The 20,803-nt window shown below is 36.1% G+C and overlaps 2 protein-coding genes and 2 long non-coding RNA genes across 5 annotated transcripts; 2 read left to right on the top strand and 2 right to left on the bottom strand.

The window, feature by feature from the left end:
• Positions 1–3,932, top strand: LOC100232975 (farnesyl diphosphate synthase). Its single transcript, NM_001280935.1, is given in 12 exon segments — positions 1–111; positions 1,538–1,562; positions 1,714–1,826; positions 1,952–2,038; positions 2,139–2,255; positions 2,341–2,429; positions 2,543–2,594; positions 2,957–3,052; positions 3,262–3,306; positions 3,424–3,513; positions 3,611–3,682; positions 3,804–3,932. Coding segments are annotated over 12 exon segments (1,026 nt in total).
• A 1,165-nt stretch (positions 3,933–5,097) lies between these two features.
• LOC104877628 (uncharacterized) lies at positions 5,098–18,124 on the top strand. 2 transcript variants are annotated; one of them, XR_009465326.1, is made up of 4 exons: positions 5,098–5,184; positions 5,822–5,939; positions 8,160–10,558; positions 17,610–18,124. It is a non-coding gene; the product is annotated as an uncharacterized LOC104877628 (long non-coding RNA). The 2 variants fall into 2 exon arrangements; XR_784661.3 differs by lacking the exon at positions 5,098–5,184 and adding an exon at positions 5,227–5,412.
• LOC100249773 (G-box-binding factor 4) lies at positions 7,063–8,841 on the bottom strand. The gene is made up of 3 exons (XM_019217153.2): positions 8,236–8,841; positions 7,438–7,512; positions 7,063–7,341 (listed from the first exon to the last, which is right to left on the bottom strand). The coding sequence occupies exons 1-3, from the start codon at positions 8,839–8,841 to the stop codon at positions 7,267–7,269; spliced, it is 756 nt and encodes a 251-aa protein (XP_019072698.1). The 3' UTR covers positions 7,063–7,266.
• Positions 18,125–19,161: 1,037 nt separating the features above from the next.
• LOC109121826 (uncharacterized) lies at positions 19,162–19,978 on the bottom strand. The gene is made up of 2 exons (XR_002029083.2): positions 19,731–19,978; positions 19,162–19,397 (listed from the first exon to the last, which is right to left on the bottom strand). It is a non-coding gene; the product is annotated as an uncharacterized LOC109121826 (long non-coding RNA).
• Positions 19,979–20,803: the final 825 nt, after the last annotated feature.

Consider the following 20,803-nt stretch of genomic DNA (forward strand, 5'->3'; position numbering starts at 1 on the left):
ATGAGCGAGACGAAGTCCAAATTCTTGGAGGTGTACTCCGTTTTGAAGTCGGAGCTTCTCAATGACCCCGCTTTTGAGTTCACTGACGATTCTCGCCAATGGGTCGAGCGTGTAATTACAAATCTCCCTCTCTTTCTGTTTTAATTTGTTTCTTTTTTCCTCTGGGTTTTTTTTTTCTTCTGTGGATGTGCAAATGGGTTTCTACTGTTGTAATTGTTTTTTGAATTTGATATGGTAATTTATGTCGTGCCCATTGTGATTGACCTTGGTGACTAGGATATCATTCGTTTGATCGTGAAGGTGGAGCTTGGTGAGATTCAAAATCTGGGGGTGCTTTGTTTGGGAAAAAATAGTTGTTGTTTTGTAGCCTCGTTTTTTGGATTTAGTGTTAACCTTTTGAGTTTTTATGGTATGTTGAATTTTATAAGGTAATTTTAGTCCGTTATGATTTGATTCATGTCTGATATGGGTGATCTTGATGATTGAAATAACTTTCATTTGACCGTGAAGGTGAAGGTTGGCTGGATTCCAAATCCGAGGATGCCTTTTGAAAATGAGTTGGAAGTTTTGTGGCTTCCTTTTTGGATTTGAGTATAATTTTCTTTTGTTGTTATCACTATTACTTACTATTCTTAATGTAGTTATTACTTGATAAATCGAGCTCATGCCCCAATTCTGACCCGGAAAATTATTCCAATTCGAATTTGGCTGGGAATTGGCCAAATTTTGGAAGTTTTTGTAGAAAAAAAAAAAGAAAGTAAGCAGTTTTCATGCTTTTCTTTTTATTGATTTGATGGAGTTTGGATGCATTGTTGGGGAATTTGGTTGAATTCAGTTATACATTGTTGAATGAATAAAAAAATTTTAAAATTTATGCTCAGCATCAAGGTGAAATTTTGGCAGTTTGAAGAAAGCAGGATTGGGGTTGAGAAGCTGATTTGTTCATCAATCCATGACAATTTCTTGTGCCTTGTGTATGGTGAAAATTAATGATCAAAGGGAGAAAGGGAGGAGGAAAATTTATTGTCAAACTACTAAGATGAGAAGTTAGATTGTACTACTATGACATTTTAGTGAAGCCCCAAAGGGAAGAGAAAAAAATTGTGATACAAATGTTAGAAAAATCTGAGGTCTGTGAACTTGACGACACAAATAAGAATCATGCTACAAAATATTTGATTGAATCATCTGTCAATTAAATGCCCCTTTCTGAAAACGGCAAGGCACTAGTGAACCAACGTGACTCACCCATTTCGTTCTATGTCACCTTGTAATAGAAAGGGAATATATGGTTATCTGGGTTATCACATTACGTGTATGTTTGGTCTGTTAAAGGCACAGCCATCATAAAAACAGAATACCAATCAACCAAGTCTAAGAAAACTGCACACATGGGTATGTGCATCTGTGCTTTTCTACTGTAGTTTTTATGATTCAAGTTTGTAACTTGAAATGTGGAGATTTTATGGACTTCCTTATTATCCTTGCTTTTAACCTAGAAGTTCTAATCAATGTTTGTATGCTCCTTTTGTTGCAGATGTTGGACTACAATGTACCTGGAGGTGAGAATAGAAATGTTGTGCCATTTTACATTTAAGAAATTTTCTGCTATGATCTTCTTGAGCCAGACATCAGCTCTTGACGGGAGACTACTGATTTTCATTTCAGAGGAATTTAGTACAAATGATATCTTATATATATATCTTTTGGCAGGAAAGCTAAATCGAGGGCTCTCTGTTGTTGACAGCTACAAGTTGCTGCAAGGCAGGCAACTGACTGATGACGAAGTTTTTCTTGCATGTGTCCTGGGTTGGTGCATTGAATGGGTAGGCAACAGAATACCTCCCCTGTATTTTGTTAAGGCTGAAGCTTTTTCTCAGGTCCATAATCATACCAGTGTATCGCTTTTGTTGCATGACAATTTATGCCTTCTTTTCTATGCCACTTGCAGCTTCAAGCATATTTCCTTGTGCTTGATGATATTATGGATAACTCGCATACACGTCGAGGTCAACCTTGCTGGTTCAGGGTTCCCAAGGTGCAAGCCTATAGTGACCCTTTTTTTCTTTACAGTGCAAGCATGTTTGCAATTGCCACTTTGATAAAGTGAAGTACTAACTTTCTTAGATTTGTCTTAGGTTGGTATGATTGCTGCGAATGATGGGGTGATTCTTCGCAATCAAATCCCTAGAATTCTCAAGAACCATTTCAAAGGAAAGCCATATTATGTGGATCTTCTGGATTTGTTTAATGAGGTGAGATCTTTTTGCATAGAATATGACTGGTGAGTTCTCATGTTAATGGAGTACTAATGGTTTATCTTTACCATGTTTTAAACAGGTGGAATTTCAGACAGCCTCAGGACAGATGATAGATTTGATCACGACTATTGAAGGAGAGAAAGATCTATCAAAGTATTCATTGCCTCTGTAAGTGAGAATTCAAATAGTGATTCTTGTTTTATTTTACTTACAATCAATTTTGATTCCATTTTTTTTTCTTGTGTTTCTTTTAATTATCAAGTGGTTGTGTTTCCATGCAGTCACCGCCGCATTGTTCAGTACAAAACTGCTTATTACTCATTTTACCTTCCAGTAAGCTAAGCTCTCTCTACTAAGAACGGTTTTGTATTCCACTTTATTGTTAAATCATGCTGATTTTTTATTTTTTTTTACTGAAGTTACTTGAGGCTATTGATTTTTTTATTTTATTTTATTTTGTTTTTTGAAGTTGAAAACTTTTTAATTCTTCATTGAGTTTTTTATTTTTCATTTTTTTCAAATGAAAATGCTTGCACGTGAGAGAATTTTCATTTTTGTGCTTCCTAAAATGATATCAAGTTTTCTATTCTTTGTATTTGATCATTTTGCTGTTTACTAAGAAGTTTTTGTTCATAGCAGGGATCAGTGAATTATTAACCTTGACTTCTATTTGCTTGCAATCTCGATACACCTAGGTTGCATGTGCATTGCTTATGGCAGGCGAAAATTTGGACAATCACACTTCTGTAAAGGACATTCTTGTTCAAATGGGAATCTATTTTCAAGTACAGGTAATTGTTATTTCTTGCAAGTACACTTAAATCATGGCAAGACAGTAGAAAAGCAAATCACAAATGAAACTTCTGTAGCAAACTCTTATGAACTTTCAAGTTTTCATTTCTTTCATACATCTCCTTGCTATCACACAGAAGATATTTCCTTTTTTTCCTTCCTCTTGAATGATATTTTAGAGATTTCTATTTTGATATATATCTTGTAGGATGATTATCTGGATTGTTTCGGTGACCCCCAAGTGATTGGTAAGGTAAGTTTCAGGGTTACTACACTCATTTGGTTTGTGGAATGTAATTGTATTAATCATCAATATATAACCAGTTTGAGCAAAGAATATGGATCTTAGTGTTACCTTTCATGCTACCAGATCGGAACGGATATTGAAGATTTTAAGTGCTCTTGGTTGGTTGTGAAAGCACTAGAGATTTGTAATGAGGAACAGAAAAAAACCTTATATGTAAGCTAGGAACTCATCCTCCCCCTATTCTGCTTCTTTCATTATTATCATTTACAATATTTACTTAATAATACGAGTTCTGTTACCACTCTACCAGGGAAACTATGGGAAAGCAGATCCAGCCAATGTTGCAAAAGTGAAGGCACTTTATAAAGACCTCGATCTTCAGGTTTGTTCTTCCTACCAGCTCTTTATGCTTTCCATTTACAGGAGGTGAATGTCTTATGGGCATAGTTTTTTAGCATTATGAGATACAGGGTTTGATTTATGTGTTCTGGATAACTTTGTAGGGTGTGTTTCTGGAGTATGAGAGCAAAAGTTATGAGACGTTAGTGAGCTCCATCGAAGCTCATCCAAGTAAGGCAGTACAAGCAGTGCTGAAATCGTTCTTGGGGAAGATTTACAAGAGACAGAAGTAGGGTTTTCAGCAGAAGGAAGAGGGTGGATGGAGTAAACTTCGGATTTTTCTTAATGTGACCTAGTGTTTGGATTGTCCCAGTGTCCCAGTGTCTTAGTCTCAAGAATTTACAGGCCTCTTTCAGTGTAGGGTTGTTTGCTTTGTTGTCATTTTGTTGTTGGTTGAAGGACTCATTGTTTAGGCTGATCTCAAATAGAAGAAGTGGATCTTCCTTCCACCATTTTTAATACATGATTCTGCTTCCAAATCAGGCAAAACTCTTCAAAGCTTTCAATTTTGATACCTGAACACTAAAAAGCACTTCAGGCAAACCACCTAAAGAGTGAAAAGCGCGCTAAACTGGAAGTGCCTCTAATTAGGCTTATCTTACCTTGGACATAAGCTTTTATTGAGATTAGAATTAAGGAGAAAAAAAAAAATCCACTTTTGGCTTGCAAATTAGCAAATGAAGTGAGTTATTAGTGAGCTTATCATTTTAGTAAATGTGGGTGCGGTTAAGTCTATTTGACAGTAACTTTAAGAAATGTTTAATCTTTTCAACATGGAAAAGTTTTACTATTCAAATATTAAAAACGTTTCCAAAAGTCATTGTCAATCACATTCTAAAATTGAGAAATCATAAATGTTTAATAACATGTTTTTTATTTTCAAAAGTCATATATATATATGTTAATTTAGTTGAGACCCCCTAAGGTTTACTGTAAATACACTAAGCCACCGATAGTTTCAAATTTTGTCAATTAACGCACTTATAAATGTATTTTATATATAAATTTTATTTTTTAAAGAATAAAATTTAGTTTTTAGAAAATTGTTACACTTCTATCTAAAAAATAAATTTGCTAAACGAAATAAATTTATAAATTGCTAATTGATAAAATTTGAAATCAATAGTGATGGAGTGTATTTATATCGAATCTTAGGGCTCTTGATGAAATTAACCCAATATGTTTTTATTACAAAAAGAAAATGAACATGTTTATTAAAAATACGTTTGACAATGATTTTGAGAAATATTTTTGATATTTTTAATACTTGAAAAATAAAAATTTTCAAGTATCAGAAAACAATAAACACTTTTTATAATTACGGGCGAACGCACTCTAATTATTATTTTGATTTTCTTTGTTTATAATGCCATCCGCTCATGATATGCAATTGCAAAGGGGAACCGGAGGGTAAAAGATGGTGTTGGTTGATGCTTTAAAACGGTGCCGTTTTAGAAGCTGGACTGATCTGAGCTGCTTATTTAGGTAATTCTTGGGAGGGTATTTCTATTTTTTAAGCACTTAGGACTCTGTTTGGTGGCTGAGAAACTTAGGAAAATGTAAGAAAAATGAATAAGATTTTGAAGTTGCTTCTTCTATTTTCCTTTTGTCAGCCACCGAACCGGACCCTAGATTTTACTTTGTTTGGAATCCGAGAAAGCACAACAAACCTTCGCTTAACTCAGCTTAGTTCAACTATTTACGTTCGTTGGGGTGAGTTTTCTCACTTTAAGAATCCCAAACCACATACAACAAATCTTTGCTTCTCAGTTTTCTGAGCAACCAAACGGAGGGTTCTTTTGTCAGAACCGTAATTGCTCTTTGAAGATTTCAGAGTTTCTTCCGCAGCTGACAATTTGCGTGTTTGAGAATGGGCTTTTCTTAATTTTTCGTTTAGGCTCCGTTTGGTTTCCGAGAAACCAGAGAAAAAGAAGAGAAGAAACATTAAGACCTTATGGTTTGTATTGGTTTAACTCCCTTGAGAAAGAAAAGAATCAGCTTAAGAAGATCTCATCTTTCACAGTTTTGGCTCGAGCAATGTTGCGAGTGTTGTATCATTTGGAACTAAACAGAAAGAATCAGTTTTCCTGCCTATAAATTAATTTTCTTTTTGCATTTTCAGGTTAGAGATCGACTGATAATTCCAATCTGTGCTAATAGATTGAGAGATCTTTTGCATTTTTTGGATTCTCATTCTCACATTGTTTTCAGGGGACTTGATGCAAAATGGGAAGTCACAGGTGAGAGGGCTTTTGTAGTTAATTTAGTCACTTAATGCATTAATTTGATGTTAGTGATACTTCTTCTCTGATCTGTCCATGTTACATAATATCTTTTGTTTGGGTGCATTTTCTGATCATGTTTTGTGGAAATAGAAAACTTATGCCTGGTTTAGGATAGCATTTGATATGCATATATATGGCTAGAAGTTAAAGGTGAAACCATAATTTCAAAAGTGCAGTTTTGGTATTATGAATGTTTAATTATGTATGAAATAACTTCTTGAATAAGCTAAAAAACCCAACCTTTCAAAAAACAACATCATCCCAACTTACAAGCTCGTGTTTAAGCTATATGCTTTTTTGTAAAATTACTGGAATATGTCTACAAGATTTTGTTGAGCTTTAAAGAGAGTTTTGGCTTTTTAGAAGTCAATCCTAACATGGCCTTAAAAGTGAGTTGTAGCTTTTGGATTTTATGTCAACACGAGAAAGACACTATAGGAGACATTGGTGCAAAATGGTTGTGAAAGATTGAGACACATAATATAGTGTGTGATCAAAACTAAGCAAAACGAATAAATAAATAAAGTTTAGGGACTAACAAAAATTTTAGATCTGGTAGGGCAGTACGGATGTTGCATCCTGAAGTAAAGACAAGGAGATGAGTTGATAAGGAGTGGCTTGACTCTCTCCAATTTTGTAAAGTTTGGTTGATTCTATTGATGAATTATTTATTTATTTATTTATTGTTACAGTAAGCCCAAGGAGGGTTGTCATACAAATTAGGATATGCAAGGATGATAATAAAAAACTTACTGATTCTAATTCAGTCAATTCAAATATTTCTAATGAAATCTTTGTGCAGTTTAAATATCAGCTAATATATGTTGAATTGTAGTTACTTTTACCTTCTGTAATGTGGAAGGTTGTTTCATTAGAAACTTGTACTAATTTGGCTATAACACTCATATGGATATCATGGAAATAAAAGGAGACTGATGAATTTAATTGATAGGTTTTCTTTGTTAATGTAGTATTGTGCAAGTCCTTGTATTAGAGTGACTCTAAGTGGGGATTAGTTTAACAAAAAACAAGAGAATTAATTAAAAAGATAACAAGGGTATCACTAATTACCAAATGATGAAAGCACACACATAAATACCAAGTTTATGATTATGGAAAAAGAAACGATCAACATAGTAACCACATGCTTAACTGAAATATGTCCTCACCACACTACATATTTATTGTTATACCGTCAACCAACCTTAAGCTTAACCTAACGGCATCTACATATTGGAAACTGGAAATATTATTTCATGTTGATCAGCATCCTCGACAACATTTATGGCGGCTCTGAGAAGGTCCTTGATAACTTGGTAACCTGTGCTCGTTTCTTCTTTATAACAGTCAAGAGAACCTGTATACATGACATGAGTACACCTTGTTTGAAATAGGATACAAAAGAAAAGAAAATAAAATCAGAATAAAGGATCATGATGCTTTAATGAATTACCCTTATAATCCTTCTCAGAAACTCATTCTCCTTCTTCAGCTTTGCAATTTCTATTTGTTGTTGAGCATCGTAAGCCTGAATAGAAAGAGAACAAGAAATAAAATTAAGTTGCTTTGGAAAACTTTGACAAAGCCCATTTCCTCCGGGTGTGATAACTAGCTTTCTGAACAAAAATGGCATTTGACACATCGAGTTAGTAGATCACCCATGTTACATCGAAACTTAATTACTGCAAGGGAGACAAAATTGGTAGGTTTCATAATTTTCAGTTTTAAGAGTTTGCAGCTGCGAATACTCCTTTCCACCTGTTACAATGTCATTCTAAAGTTAAAGTTCCTACCATACCCCCTTTTGGCCAAACCCATATGCTTGAATCTCTTTGCCTACCTAACCCCACCTAGTAATCACTGCCTGAGCCTAGACCCAGACGGAGGGGGGAAGGGATTGTTAACGCACGCCTATTGGGTTTTATTGAAACAAACAAAACATCCAAATGGGTAGGCGATGCCCCCAAAGTAGAATGCAGCAACCATCCCCATTCTCTGCTATAGATTTGAATCAAGGAACCTGCATTTGGGTGTTGCCTGATGCTTATGATAAAGGGTGGTCAGGTTGTTCACAATTTAAGAAATCTATCCAAATTTTGTACAACATGACTTTGGTAGCTATGGAAAAAACAAGCCAAAACCAGTGTTAATATAAGTTGCTTTGAAATGATGCAGAAAAGGAAAGTTTCCCTGGGAAGTGATTGAGCTCTTACCCAGCTGATTGCCAATGAACAGTGGAAAGACAACTTACTAGTTTCCTTGCTCTTGACCTGGCAGCAGATTCTCTGTTCTTTATCATTCTGCGCCTAATCTTCTCAGCAGCGGCTGTTTCTGTGGCATCAGCATCAGCTGTGTTGATGACAGTCTCTGTACTTCCATTTCCGGGACTGAACATGTTAATGAACTGATGGTAAGGGTGTGCCCCCTGAACAGCTTGTTTCTCTGCATTCACTTCATAGGGATTCACCATGCTGAAGCCATTGATGACTTGATGAGGTAGTTCCTTCTGATGCCCGTCTCCAGCCCCTCCATGTCCGACCCCAAAGCCTGCAGATCCCATTGGTTCCAAAACATTGCCAGCTCTGTGAATTGGGAACTGGCTTGATCCTGACCCATTTCCGATGGATAGCAAAGTCTTTTCTTTGTTTCTCAGGCTCTTCATTCTCATCCAATTTTGTAGAGATTCTTGGGCGTTTTCCCAGTTTCCAGAAAGAACAAAATTTGCTGGTTGGATCATGTCTGAAACAAGAGATGATGGGGTTTGAAATTGCTGGGCTCCTTGGAGATGCGCCCCTAAAGACAAAGGGCTGAGTTGAACTGACTTCCCTTCATTGGAATTGGGGAACACAGGAAACATGGTGTCTGGTTTTTGAAGATGCAGACCGAAACTTCAATTCTGGACCTGATATCAGCTGAGAAATTGGCAACAAAAACAAGAAATGTAATTGAATTATGATGCATGCAAGAATCTCATTGTCACATTGAAAACAAATGCAAATCCTCTAAAGAAAACAGAATTCTGATATGAGGATGTATATCTCTTCCTAAAATTTATCAGATGAACTATGCTAGTGAATGGTTTTTTTATCTTTTCAAATTCCTTATGAATCAGCAAAACGATAACCAAGCTGTACTACCTTTGAGCTGTACTGTTACAGACCAATTTGGTGCTTCAAGGATGGACTGAATTTCCAAAAACCTTCACCTTCATTGTCAAGTTGTGTTGAGTACTGTATGAAAGCACACAGAGAGAGTATGGACCTGAGAAATATAAGGACAGAGAAGATAGACTTGAGAGATATAAGCGACACAGAAGATAGAGGAAGGGAAGAAACTTTATGCCGAGTGGCAGAGATGCTCTGAAAATCAACATGCAAGAGCTCGGCGGAAGTATCAAGGCCAATCAGTTTTACCAAAAAGGAAAAAGGTTGAAACCGATGCTTTCATTGTGAGGTTGTAAGGGTGCAGCAAATAAAGACACTTCAAGCTTATCAGGTAATACTTTTATTACTGTGAGTGCTGCTACGTTTTTAGAATTACTTTCTCTGGTTTGCTTTTGCAAATAGAATGGTGTATAAATGTTTCTTGACTTCACAAAATATTATAAAATGCCATTGGATTGATCAAAAAAGCAATTTAAAAGATGTATGTATTTCCAATCTTATTTATCAATTCGCAAAATCTTAGACTGTAAAAGTATAGACCAATTAGCTTTTTTCCCTTCTAAAAAATTGGTGTTCTTAAGCCTCCTTTATTTTTCTCCATGCTTGTTTGGTAACATTATGTGGTTAGACTTCTAATTTTTTGCTATGTTTGTTTACCATGTGATCTCCTAAACTACATGTTTTCCCACTATATTTATGGAGGTTTAGGTCAGTGATGATGATTGCATGGAAAAAACTTCATGCTAAGTAGTTAAGGGACATCCATGATTATGTCTAAAGTATCATTTTCGTGACTTCAACTCAGTGCAGAAGTTCAAAACACTCAAGTCTCCTGATTAGAGCAAGAACATGGATCTTTCTCTTGGTTTCTTACCACAATATTTTTCTTATCTTATCAAAACACAAACTTTTGGGCACAAAATTGATTGCAAGTTGTATAATTCCTAGTATTTATTCAGTCTAATCTTGTGCATTTTGGTGGATCCCAAATACCACAAACTTTGGCACAACTTTTGCATTCTGATGATGAAAACATTGTTGTGCCATCACGCAATATTAATACATGGACTAAAACCGCCATTGCCCTCTTCTAAAATAAATAGGAAAGTATGGGAAACTAGTGACAGCAAATTGTTTGATTAGGCAATGGCCACAAATTTGCAATAGCAAGCAGAAAAATAGAGGTAGTCGGAAATCTAAAATCAAGCTACTAACAGATGCTCTGAATTTGGTTCTCATTCTCATTCTCATTTGAGTTTCATATTTTCTCTGCACTAAAAAAGAAAGAAGAAACCCCCATTTTAATTTCGGCTTTGTCCTATACATCTCCTCATGAAAAGCAAAGAGAATTTCCAGCAGTGACCAACAGAAGAACTTCTTCAGGTTGAATTGCCTAGCAACTTTTTTCAGGTAATTCTGGTTCTATTATTCTTTTATATTAACTTAACCTTCACTACGATTATAAATTTTAAGTCAATTGTAGGATTTATTCATGCATTTATTATAATTAATGAAGGTACATAATCATGACAGGAACATTTTCTTAGTGATGACATATATGTACTGGGCATAGTTCTAATTTATAGATGATCTCTGCAAATTGAATGCAAATGTTAATTACATGCTATTTATTTTGTAGAAAAAATTAAGGAAAATATTTTCTGTCATCAAGTTGAAGGGGTGATTCTTTGCACCCTTTTTGTTTCGTTGGTTAGAAATAGAAACAGATACGGACATCAAAGTACTCTTTTTTCATCTTTAGATTAAATTTTTGACAATTTATTTGTAATTTTGTGGGAAAATTTTGGAACATTATTCCAGAATGCTTCTTGCATGGACAAAATGACATATTTGTAATCTTTTACAAAGTTGGGAACACTCCATTGTATATTTTTAGGAGCACTTTGGGGAACTTATTACTCAGTTTGAAAAAGAACTTTCTGCCAAGAGAACTTTTGTGGCCCATATAAGTTCTCAAAATTTCCATGGAATGTCCAAAAAAACGATCATTCAGTAAGGATTTACCCTGTAGGATTGCAATCTATGGTCCAAATCACCCTAACAAAGGTTGTTGAGAAAAATAAGAGACCTTTTCTTTAAAAAAGGAAGAAGAAGAAAAAAAGAAAGAAAATTACTTCTGAATGTTCATTATTGTTTCATTAAGATACGAAGAGAATTGGAATTATAGATAGTCGTAAGTATATGAACTTACAAAAAGGTTCTTAAATCAAAAGACCATGAGATAATTTTTAGACATAAAGTATGAATAGCCAATAAAAATTAAAAAGAAATTCTCAATAACTGTTCACAACTCTGCAAAACTATTGTTGTTTACATATTTTACTCGTTTCTTTAGAACTCTTTTTTTTTTCCCTTGTTTTTTCCCTTTTAGATTCCATCATTTTTCTTGGAGTTCAATGGTTTATTGTAGGCTTCATCATTTTCTTGAAAGTTGATCAATTTTTCAAGAGATTGAGTCTTGCATTTGGACATGCTAGTTCATTTTTTGGAAAAATTTGCTAATGTAAACTACATCTAGTACATTTGTACATCCTAGTTCATTTTTTGCAAACATTTTTTTGAAATCCTTGGTTCTCTAGACACCTTAATGATAGGGAGTTGGGTATGTTGAATCCTTTTTCTCAAGATTGCAAGATAAGTCGGTGTGGGGGATGTCTTTGATAGAATAACTTGGAAGGAGTTGAAGAAGGGTGCTTTTGCTGTCAAATCTCTCTTCTATGTCTTAAAGCCGAGGTTGTTTCCCTTTCCTTCAGGAATTATTTAGAATTCTTGGGGTGCCACCAAAAGCGAGTTTTTTTTTTTGCTAGGGAAGCTAGTTGGGGATATGTTTTGATGATATATCAATTCCAAAGAAGAGGATGGTTGTTAGCGAATAGATGTTTTTTTGTAAAGTTGATGTGGAATCAATTGATCATGTGCTTCTTCATTGTGTCAAGTCAAGGATCCTATGACATTTGTTGTTCTCTTTAGTTGGAGTTCTTTAGGTGCTTCCTTCTGTAGTCAGACAAACTCTTTTAAGTTGGCATGGATCCTTCATAGGGAAAAAATAGAGGAACATTAGGAAGGTTGCCTCTTAATGCATATTTTGAACTTTGCGGAAGTAAAGAAACCATCAAGCGTTTGAAAATAAGGAGATGTTAGATCAAAAGTTGAAATGTTTATTCCTGAGTAACCTCTTAGCTTGGGTGGGGATGTACATAAAGGAAGGCTTAAGGCCTTTGATTGAGTTTGTTGATTGGTTTGGATCTTATTGAGAGAGAGAGAGAAAGTTGTTTTTTGTGTTCTCTTGTTTGGCTTTGCCTTTTTGTGCCCATTCTATACATTCTATGTACTCTAATGTATTCTTTTTTTTCTTTTTTTCTTTCTATATACATGCATCTTTTATTGCCTATATATATAAACTACATCTTCCAGTTAGTTTTCCTTGTCCTTGATTCAACAGATTTCATCAGCTTCTTGGAAGTGAATAGCTTGTTTTCAAATTTTCATCCTTTTTCTTGCAAGTTGATGGTTTTCTAAAGAAACTATATTTTTCATGTTAGAGTATGATATATATTGTGAGCCCAAATCCTCGTAGCTTACCTTATTAGGAAGCTTAGTTACTCAACATAGTATTAAAGCTATAGTTAAACCTATATATCTGTCCAATTAATATTGTTCACAAATGTGTGATTTCTTTGCAGTTATTGTTGTGGTTATCACGGTGGGTATGGGACTGCACTCAAAGGGTATTAGAGAATTTTTTTTGATAGATAAAGAGGTACATATATTAAAAAGGGCCGCCAACAAAGCGACCCACTGTGTAAAGAACATTTACACCAGTTGCTAAGTGGCAACACCAAAGGCCAAAGCTACAAACATAAATGGCTAATACAATGCCACCCTCAGCGAGATCTCAATCAATTGAAGAAAATAATGAGTAGAATGAGCATCATATATACACATCTTAGTTTTTGACAAAAAAAAACAAACAAAAGAATTTTTTAGTCTTTGGAGTGAAAGTTCGTCACCATCAAAGGCAATTATATTCCTTGCCTTTCAAACTGTTCAAAAGATGCATAAAGAGCCCACTCTCCAAACCTTCCTAGGCTTTTTGCCCACAAGAGAATCATGCCAACCTAGAAGGATCTCTCTAGAGAAGCACCCAAGACTCCCTAAAAAGAGCGAAAAGGAACTCCCATAAGACCCTTGTCTTTACACAATGCATAAGGAGATGGTCTGTAGATTCTTCCTCAATATGGCATAGAAAATATCTATTTGCTAAAGACCTTCCTCTTTTCTGAACTTGATCTAAGGTTAAAACTTTTCCCCAAGTTGTTTCCCAAGTAAAGAAACCAACTTTAGGTTGCACCCAAGCCTTCCAAATGAAACTCGATGGAAAAGTAATTGACGTCCCCGACTCCAAAGTGGTATAGAGAGACTTAACTATAAACTTGTTCTTTGTCTCTGTCCAAAGCATCCCATCTTCCTCATCCCTACACACCCTCAACCCATGTAAACTCAACAGAAACCTCTCCACACACTCCACCTCCTAATCATTGAAAGATCTAGAAAAGCAAGGGCTCTACCAACCCCCCTTGAACAAAAGAATTCCAAACATCCTTTACTCACACCTCCTTAGAAATTGCTAAGGTAAATAAGAAAGGGAATAGTTACACAAAGGTGTTGCCCCACACCACTTATCCTTCCAAAACTTGACCCTCCGCCCATTGCCTACCAAGAAAAAGATCCTACTACTCACGAGTTCCTAATCCTTCCTTATGGCTTTCCAAAATCCAACACTATATCCCTTCCTCACCTCCTAAGAACAACACCCCCCTCCTTTTCCATACTTCCTACTAATAACTTGATTCGAATGGGCCCTCCTTATGTTTGCAAAACGTCAATTCCCTTTGCAAAGTGGAGCCTTATTGAGCATAGAGAGACACTTCACACACAATCCCCCTTTCCTTTTGTCTAAGCAAATGGTCTCTCACCTTACTAGATGTGGTTTTTGTGCAAGAGTCTCACCACCCCACAAAAAGTCCTTCTAAATCTACTCTAGCCTCAATCTAATCGACCTTGGGATGCACAACAAGGACATAAAATAAATGGGCAAGCTAGACAATGTGCTTCAAATTAGGGGTAATTCTCCCTCCTTTGGACATGTATTGTTTCTTCTATATGGTCAATCTTTTATGAAACCTCTCTTCCACTCCATCCCAAGTTGCCACTAAATTAAACAGGATGCTCAACGGAAGACCCAAATAAGAGGAAGGGAGACTACCCACTCTAAAGCCAAATCATCTATATTATCCATACCTCCCACTGGAATTAACTCGCTCTTATCTAAATTTATTTTCAACCTCAAAATAGCCTCAAAACACATAAGCAACCAGTATAAGTAAGTCATTTGATCTTGAGAGCCTTCATAAAAGACAAGAGTGTCATTTGTAACAACAAATGGGAAATTTTAACCCCTTCTCTGCCTTTACCTCTCACCTAACATCTTGACAAAAAACCCCCACTAATTGCCTTCTTTGACAAACAATTGAGCACCTCCATGGCAACAACAAATAAATAAGGTGGAAGGGGATCCTCCTGTCTCAAGCTTCTAGAGCTTTGAAAAAAGTCAATTGGGGTGCCATTGACCAAAATAGAGAAACTTGCAGTGGAGATTGCTCCTCTTCCTCCACCCAATCCACTTTTCCCTAAAACCCATCTTCTGCAAGACCAAAAGTAAGAAATATCAATCTACATAATCATAAGCTTTCTCTATGTCAAGCTTGCACAAAATACCACATTCATTACTTTTCAAAATCAAGTCAATGGCCTCATTAACAATAAGTGAAGCATCCAAAATTTGTCTTTCCTCCACAAAAACATTTTAGGCCTTTGAAACCACTTTTCCTACCACATTTTTAAGTCTATTGGCTAACACCTTGGCTAGCCACTTATATAAACCACCTACCAAGCTAATTGGCCTAAAATCCCTCAAAACTTTAGTTCCCCCTTTTTGGAATTAAGACCAAGAAGGTTGCATTCAAGCTTTTAACAAAACTATTGTGCTCAAGGAACTCCCTAAAGAATCTCATCACCTCATTCTTCACAAAATCCCATGAAAACTAAAAAAAAACCATTGGAAAACCATTCAGACCTAGCGCTTTATCTCCACTAAGGCTTGAAAGAGCCCCAGAAACTTCCTCCTCTGAGAGAGGCTCCTCCAGCCTTGCAGCCTCCTAACCTCCTAACCTCTCAAACAATAAACCATTAATATTGGGCCTCCAGTTCCCAGAGTCAAAAAGCAGGGTTTGAAAGGCTTGGACCACCCCTTCCTTGATTTCAGTCTCCTCAGAGAACCAAGAACCATTTATCTTAATTCTGGACAAGGAGTTTCTTATTCTATGGCGTTAGCCATCTTATGAAAAAACCTAGTGTTTTTGTCCCCTTCCTTGAGCCACACTTCCCTTGATTTCTACCTCCAAAAAATTTCTTCTACAAAGACCCACTTTTTAAATTCCTCCCTAGCTTCCAACTCCTCCAGTGACAAGGTACTGGACTTATCTTTTGTATCCCAAAAGGCCACTTGATTAAGGGTTAAAGCCTTTTTTACTTCAATCTTTCCAAACACTTCTCTATTCTAGTCTTTCAAATTTGACTTCAAGGCTTTCAATTTTGAGCCAAAATGAAACTTGAGGACCCACTAAAACTATGCCTTTCTCGCTAACTTTTCAACAAGTCCTTGAACCTCCTTCAACCACATGAGCTCAAATATAAAAGGAGTCAGACCTCTCCTCATCCCTCCCTCATCTAGAAGAATAGGAGTGGGACACTGCACAACCCTGCTGAAATGACATTCCCAATCCTTAACACAATGAAATGATCAAGCCTCGACTTGGACTAATTATGTAGGCCACCACTCCACACCCCCCAACACCACCCCCCCCTCCCCCGGCAAGGATAAATCTCTCAACTCTAAATCCTCAATTACCTCAAAGAACCTCCTCATGGCAGAGGACAGTCTACCTTCTCTATTGCGCTCTCTAGGAAATCTGAGCATATTGAAATTGCCAACAACACACCAATGGTCACTCCAAAGGCCCTTAATTGCCCCCAACTCTCCCAAAAACCTTCCCTTTCCCCCCTTAGCATTGGGCTATACACCCCTGTAAAGATCCAACAGAAATCATCCTCATAGTTTTTAAACCTGCACGAGATCGAGAATTTACCCACTTCCATCCCAACCAATTGGAGCACCCTATTATCCCAAAACACCAGAACTCTGCCTACAGCACCCCTCGAGTTCACAACTCTATACTCTAAACATCTACCCACTCCTAGACTAGATTCACCTTTTGAGACTTGATCAAAGCTTTAATAACCTTCCTTTTGTCCCTGTCATTGGCCCCTTGAACATTCCATGAAAGAATTCATAAATTCATTTAGAACCTGAAACACTGCCATCACAGTCCCCTCCTGCTCCGAGAAAGTTCACTGAGCACTCAAGCTTTCTCAACTCCCTTTCTAACCTTGAAGACCCCGTGTTTTTCCTCCTACCAATCACTTTCCCTTTCTACTCTTTTTTGCCTTTCATCCTTGTAAGCAATTTCAGAATCTCCCACTTGAATCCCTCAATAGGCATGCCTAGGAACTAGCCAAACTTTGCCAAACAATTGGAGGACCAGCATTCTGAGTCCCCTCCCTCAACGTCTAAATGCCCTCCTCCCGTCTCCCTTGCTGACAAAGACCCATCTACTTCCTCAACCACCCTAAGCTCCAAACTAGCCAAAGCACCTAAACTCATCCCATCGGCCAAAAGTACCCTCAATGGGTCAAGGGTTGGCTTCCCTTCCAAATTACTTTTGCCCAAACAAACACCGGATCTCCTATTGGCGGCAACCAAGGCCCTCTCCAACAAAGAGGAAGAAGAACAAACCACCCCCCCACCCCCCAAGAAATGGGGTACCTGGAAACCTCCTCCAGGGGTTTGTCAGTGAGTACTAAACATCGGATCGCAGGCGACCATTCTGCAAGCATTGTGCTTCTCACACACCCATCGTAGTGCTCCTCATCTGCCCACCTCGTCTCTGTGAACAAGAACTCTCCAAAAGCCCTAATATCAAGGGGTATTAGAGCATGATATACATTGTAGGTCCAAATCCTAACTTAAGCTTTCAAAAAAATCGGTTACCCAACATTGCATATATACATGCGAGTTCATCTAATGCAAAAATTTGCTAATTTATGTTACACATCACTGGGCAATTTTCCTTTTTCATGATTCAACCAAAAAATCATAAAACTCATTGATGTCTAGTTCTTCATTTCAAGTTGATATATGAAAGTGTATGCCATACTTTATTTTGTGGCACTAGCATTATCTTGTGTATATAGAACATATGGTAAAAGGTTTTATACTAGGTCGTTCATTTTTCTAACATCTTCAAGTCTCTCAAGCCAGGGAGGAGACCGGACATCGATGAAAAGCCTCGTATGTACTAGTTATCTATTGCTAAAGTAGATATAGCTGAGATTCAGAGGAAATCATCTTCCTTAATGTCACCACCCCAAAGCTGCTCTGTGAAACACCACAAGAGACGTGGCCAGGCCTACAGTGACTCCAGCTCTAGCCTCTCAAGCCTCAGTTCTGGGTGCTAAACCAGAGGCCGTTCCTGTCACAATTGAAAGCTCAGTAGCTCCAACTTTTAGTTAAGCATCATTCACACTAAAGGAGTTGAATGAATGAATATCAATAGTTTATGATTTGGTTGGTGTCATGTTTTATAGTTGTTTTCAAAGACCGAAGGGTGTGAAGGAAATCCTTCTTACCTCTGAAAATGTTCATCTCAGGATGTTTTACATATTGTATGGAGCTTCTTTTGTTGTACAAGAATTTGTACGTAAGCATTTCATTCATTATTTTTTGAACTTTGTTACAATATTGGTTGCCATTTATTATAGTTTTTGTTTGCTGAAGAGCTCCCAAGTCTTTAAAGTGATTTACAGTGCATTTGGCTATTTCTTGGTATAACAATATTATTTGATTTTCTCATGTCATATGCTATAGGTTTCTATTATGATTCACATTTTAATTTTCAGATTTAAATCTATGGAAGAATGGTTTAAATTTTCAGATAACTAATATATGGCTTATATATAGTATTTATTCTAACAATGTGGGAACTATCAAAGGTTTCCTAGAATTCCAATGATACCTTTAAATAGATGATGGTCTCCTTTGACTAAGATATCAAGCAATTTAAGAGATTCCAAGCTCTATAAAATATTCTTTATATTATGCAAATTTCCATTTTTTCAAACTCTTTATTGATCATTGTGCTAAACTCATTTCTATCTTTTGTATTGAGTAGCATTGCTTAGCATATGGTAAGTTAAGCTCAGGAAGGCTAACTTAGTAATTTTAAGTGTTTTAAATTGTCTAATGCCACACATTTGTAATTATGAGTGGTGCATAGTTCTGAGTTGGGCATTGTGACAAAGGAAAGAAGCATAAAGAGTTTTATGATGTCATTGCCAACTCAAGGTAGAGCTGGTCGGCCGACACTTGGAAGGGTATGGAATTGAAGGAGCAATGGAGAAAGACTAAATCCAAGAGAACAAATATAAGAGTCCGAAGACTCAAATATTTACGCTCATAAGTTCAGCTAGTGTCACATGAGGAGTTAATATCCATCCGATCCAAGACAATGGGCATGCTTGTTAGGTATAGACTTGATGAAGCAAACCATAGAGAAAGGGCAAATCTAAGAGAACAGAGAGCTCCCAGATGAAGTTTACACTCACAAGTCATTTAGCATCACATGGGAGTCTATATCCTTCTAAGGGGAGGAAATGGAGATGCTTGCTAGCTGCCATCTCACAGTATTAATAGATGGATGAAAACCACCAATGACCACCTCCAAAATAAACAGAAAAATAGGGAAAACTAGTGGTGGCAAATTGTTTGATTAAGTAATGACCACAAATTTGCAACAGCAAGCAGAAAATAGAGGTAGTTGGAAATCTAAAATTAAGCTACTAACAGCATCTCTGAATTTGGTTCATATTCTCATTTGAATCTCATATTTCTATGCACTTAAAAAGAAAAGAAGAAACCCCACTTTAATTTGGGCTCTCTCCCATTCATCTCCTCAGGAGACCATCCGAAGACCTTTGGGTTGAATTGCCTTGCAACTTTTTTCAGGTGACCACCTGCCTCTGCTACTCTTTTTCATTCACTTAACCTTTGCTGCATTTTTAAAGATTCAAATCAATGGTAGAATTAGTGAAAAGATTAATTTCATTGACATCCTCTGAAGTTTTGGTAGATACATGTAGCCATATTTGAAATGAGTCTTCTTTCTTCGTCTTAAAATTAAATTTTGTTTTTTAATTTAAAAAAAAAAACAAATTTAGAATACTTTGGAAGAATATCTTTTGAGTTATTTTAAGGTGTTTTTCTGATGTCACCAAGTCTCTCTCAAGCAGGGGGAGACGAGACATCGATCAATGGAAGAAAAGCCTTCTAGACGTAAGTTATCAATACCTAAAATAAATATAGCTGAGATCAAGAAGCAGTCACCTTCCCCACTGTCACCAACTGCCCAAAGTTGCACTGCAAAGCCATCTAGTGCCAGGGCCAATTGCCTTTGCTCGCCCACAACCCATGTCGGATCTTTCAGGTGTCGCCACCACAGGAGCCGTAGCCATAGCCGCAGTGACTCCAGCTCTAGCCTCTCCAGCCTCTCTGAACTGGGCAGTAAACCAGACACCATCACCGACACCATTGAAGCTCAGTAGCTCCAACTTTTTGCAACATATGGTTTGAATAAACATTTATGGCTTATGGTTTGGTCTTATGTCTATAGTTGTTCCTAATATTCGAAGTGTGTGAAAGATTCTTCTCACCCCTGAAAAACCAATATGTTCATTTCAGGGGCCTTTAAGTTTCGTATGGAACTTATTTTGTTGTGCAAGAATTTGTATGCAAGTATTTGATTGATTATTTTTTTAAATTTATCAAGTGTTTGGTTGCTAACGGATTGAATATTATTGGATTATTAGGGTTCATATTAATTATTACAAGCTAATAATTGAATTATTTTAATTAATGCATTTTAAAAAAAAAAAAAATTTTGATTATTATCTATTTACCTCCTCTATGGTCAAGAATACAACCTCACATATTCCTAATAATTTTTTATTTTATTTTAGTTCTTACTTAGGATATCTACATAAACTTTTATTTTAAAATCATATGATAAATTATTTTTGTTTAATGACATATTATAATACTAAAATTACCCTTTCAAATACACCATCGCATTTCTTTTTAAATCAAAAGCAAAAATGTGATTAGATCAATAAGATAGTGTTTGTTCCCTAAAAGTATTAAGAAAAATAATTTTTTTTATATGGAATTGTCTTATGAAAAAAAAAATTAATATAATTAAAAGTAGTTAAAATTTTGTTTATTTTTAAATTATTTAATTTTTATATAAAATAGTTAAATAAGTAAAATGAGTTTAAAATAACATATAAAAATAATTTATTTTATTTTAAATTTAGTTTTTATTTTTCTACACTTATTCTTCTTTGAATTTTTCCTCTAAATTTTTAGGAAAGCTTAAATATATTGTGATGGAAAGTAATGTT

Source organism: Vitis vinifera, chromosome 19 (assembly GCF_030704535.1).
Source record: "Vitis vinifera cultivar Pinot Noir 40024 chromosome 19, ASM3070453v1".
In the NCBI taxonomy this organism is placed as follows: Eukaryota; Viridiplantae; Streptophyta; class Magnoliopsida; order Vitales; family Vitaceae; genus Vitis; species Vitis vinifera.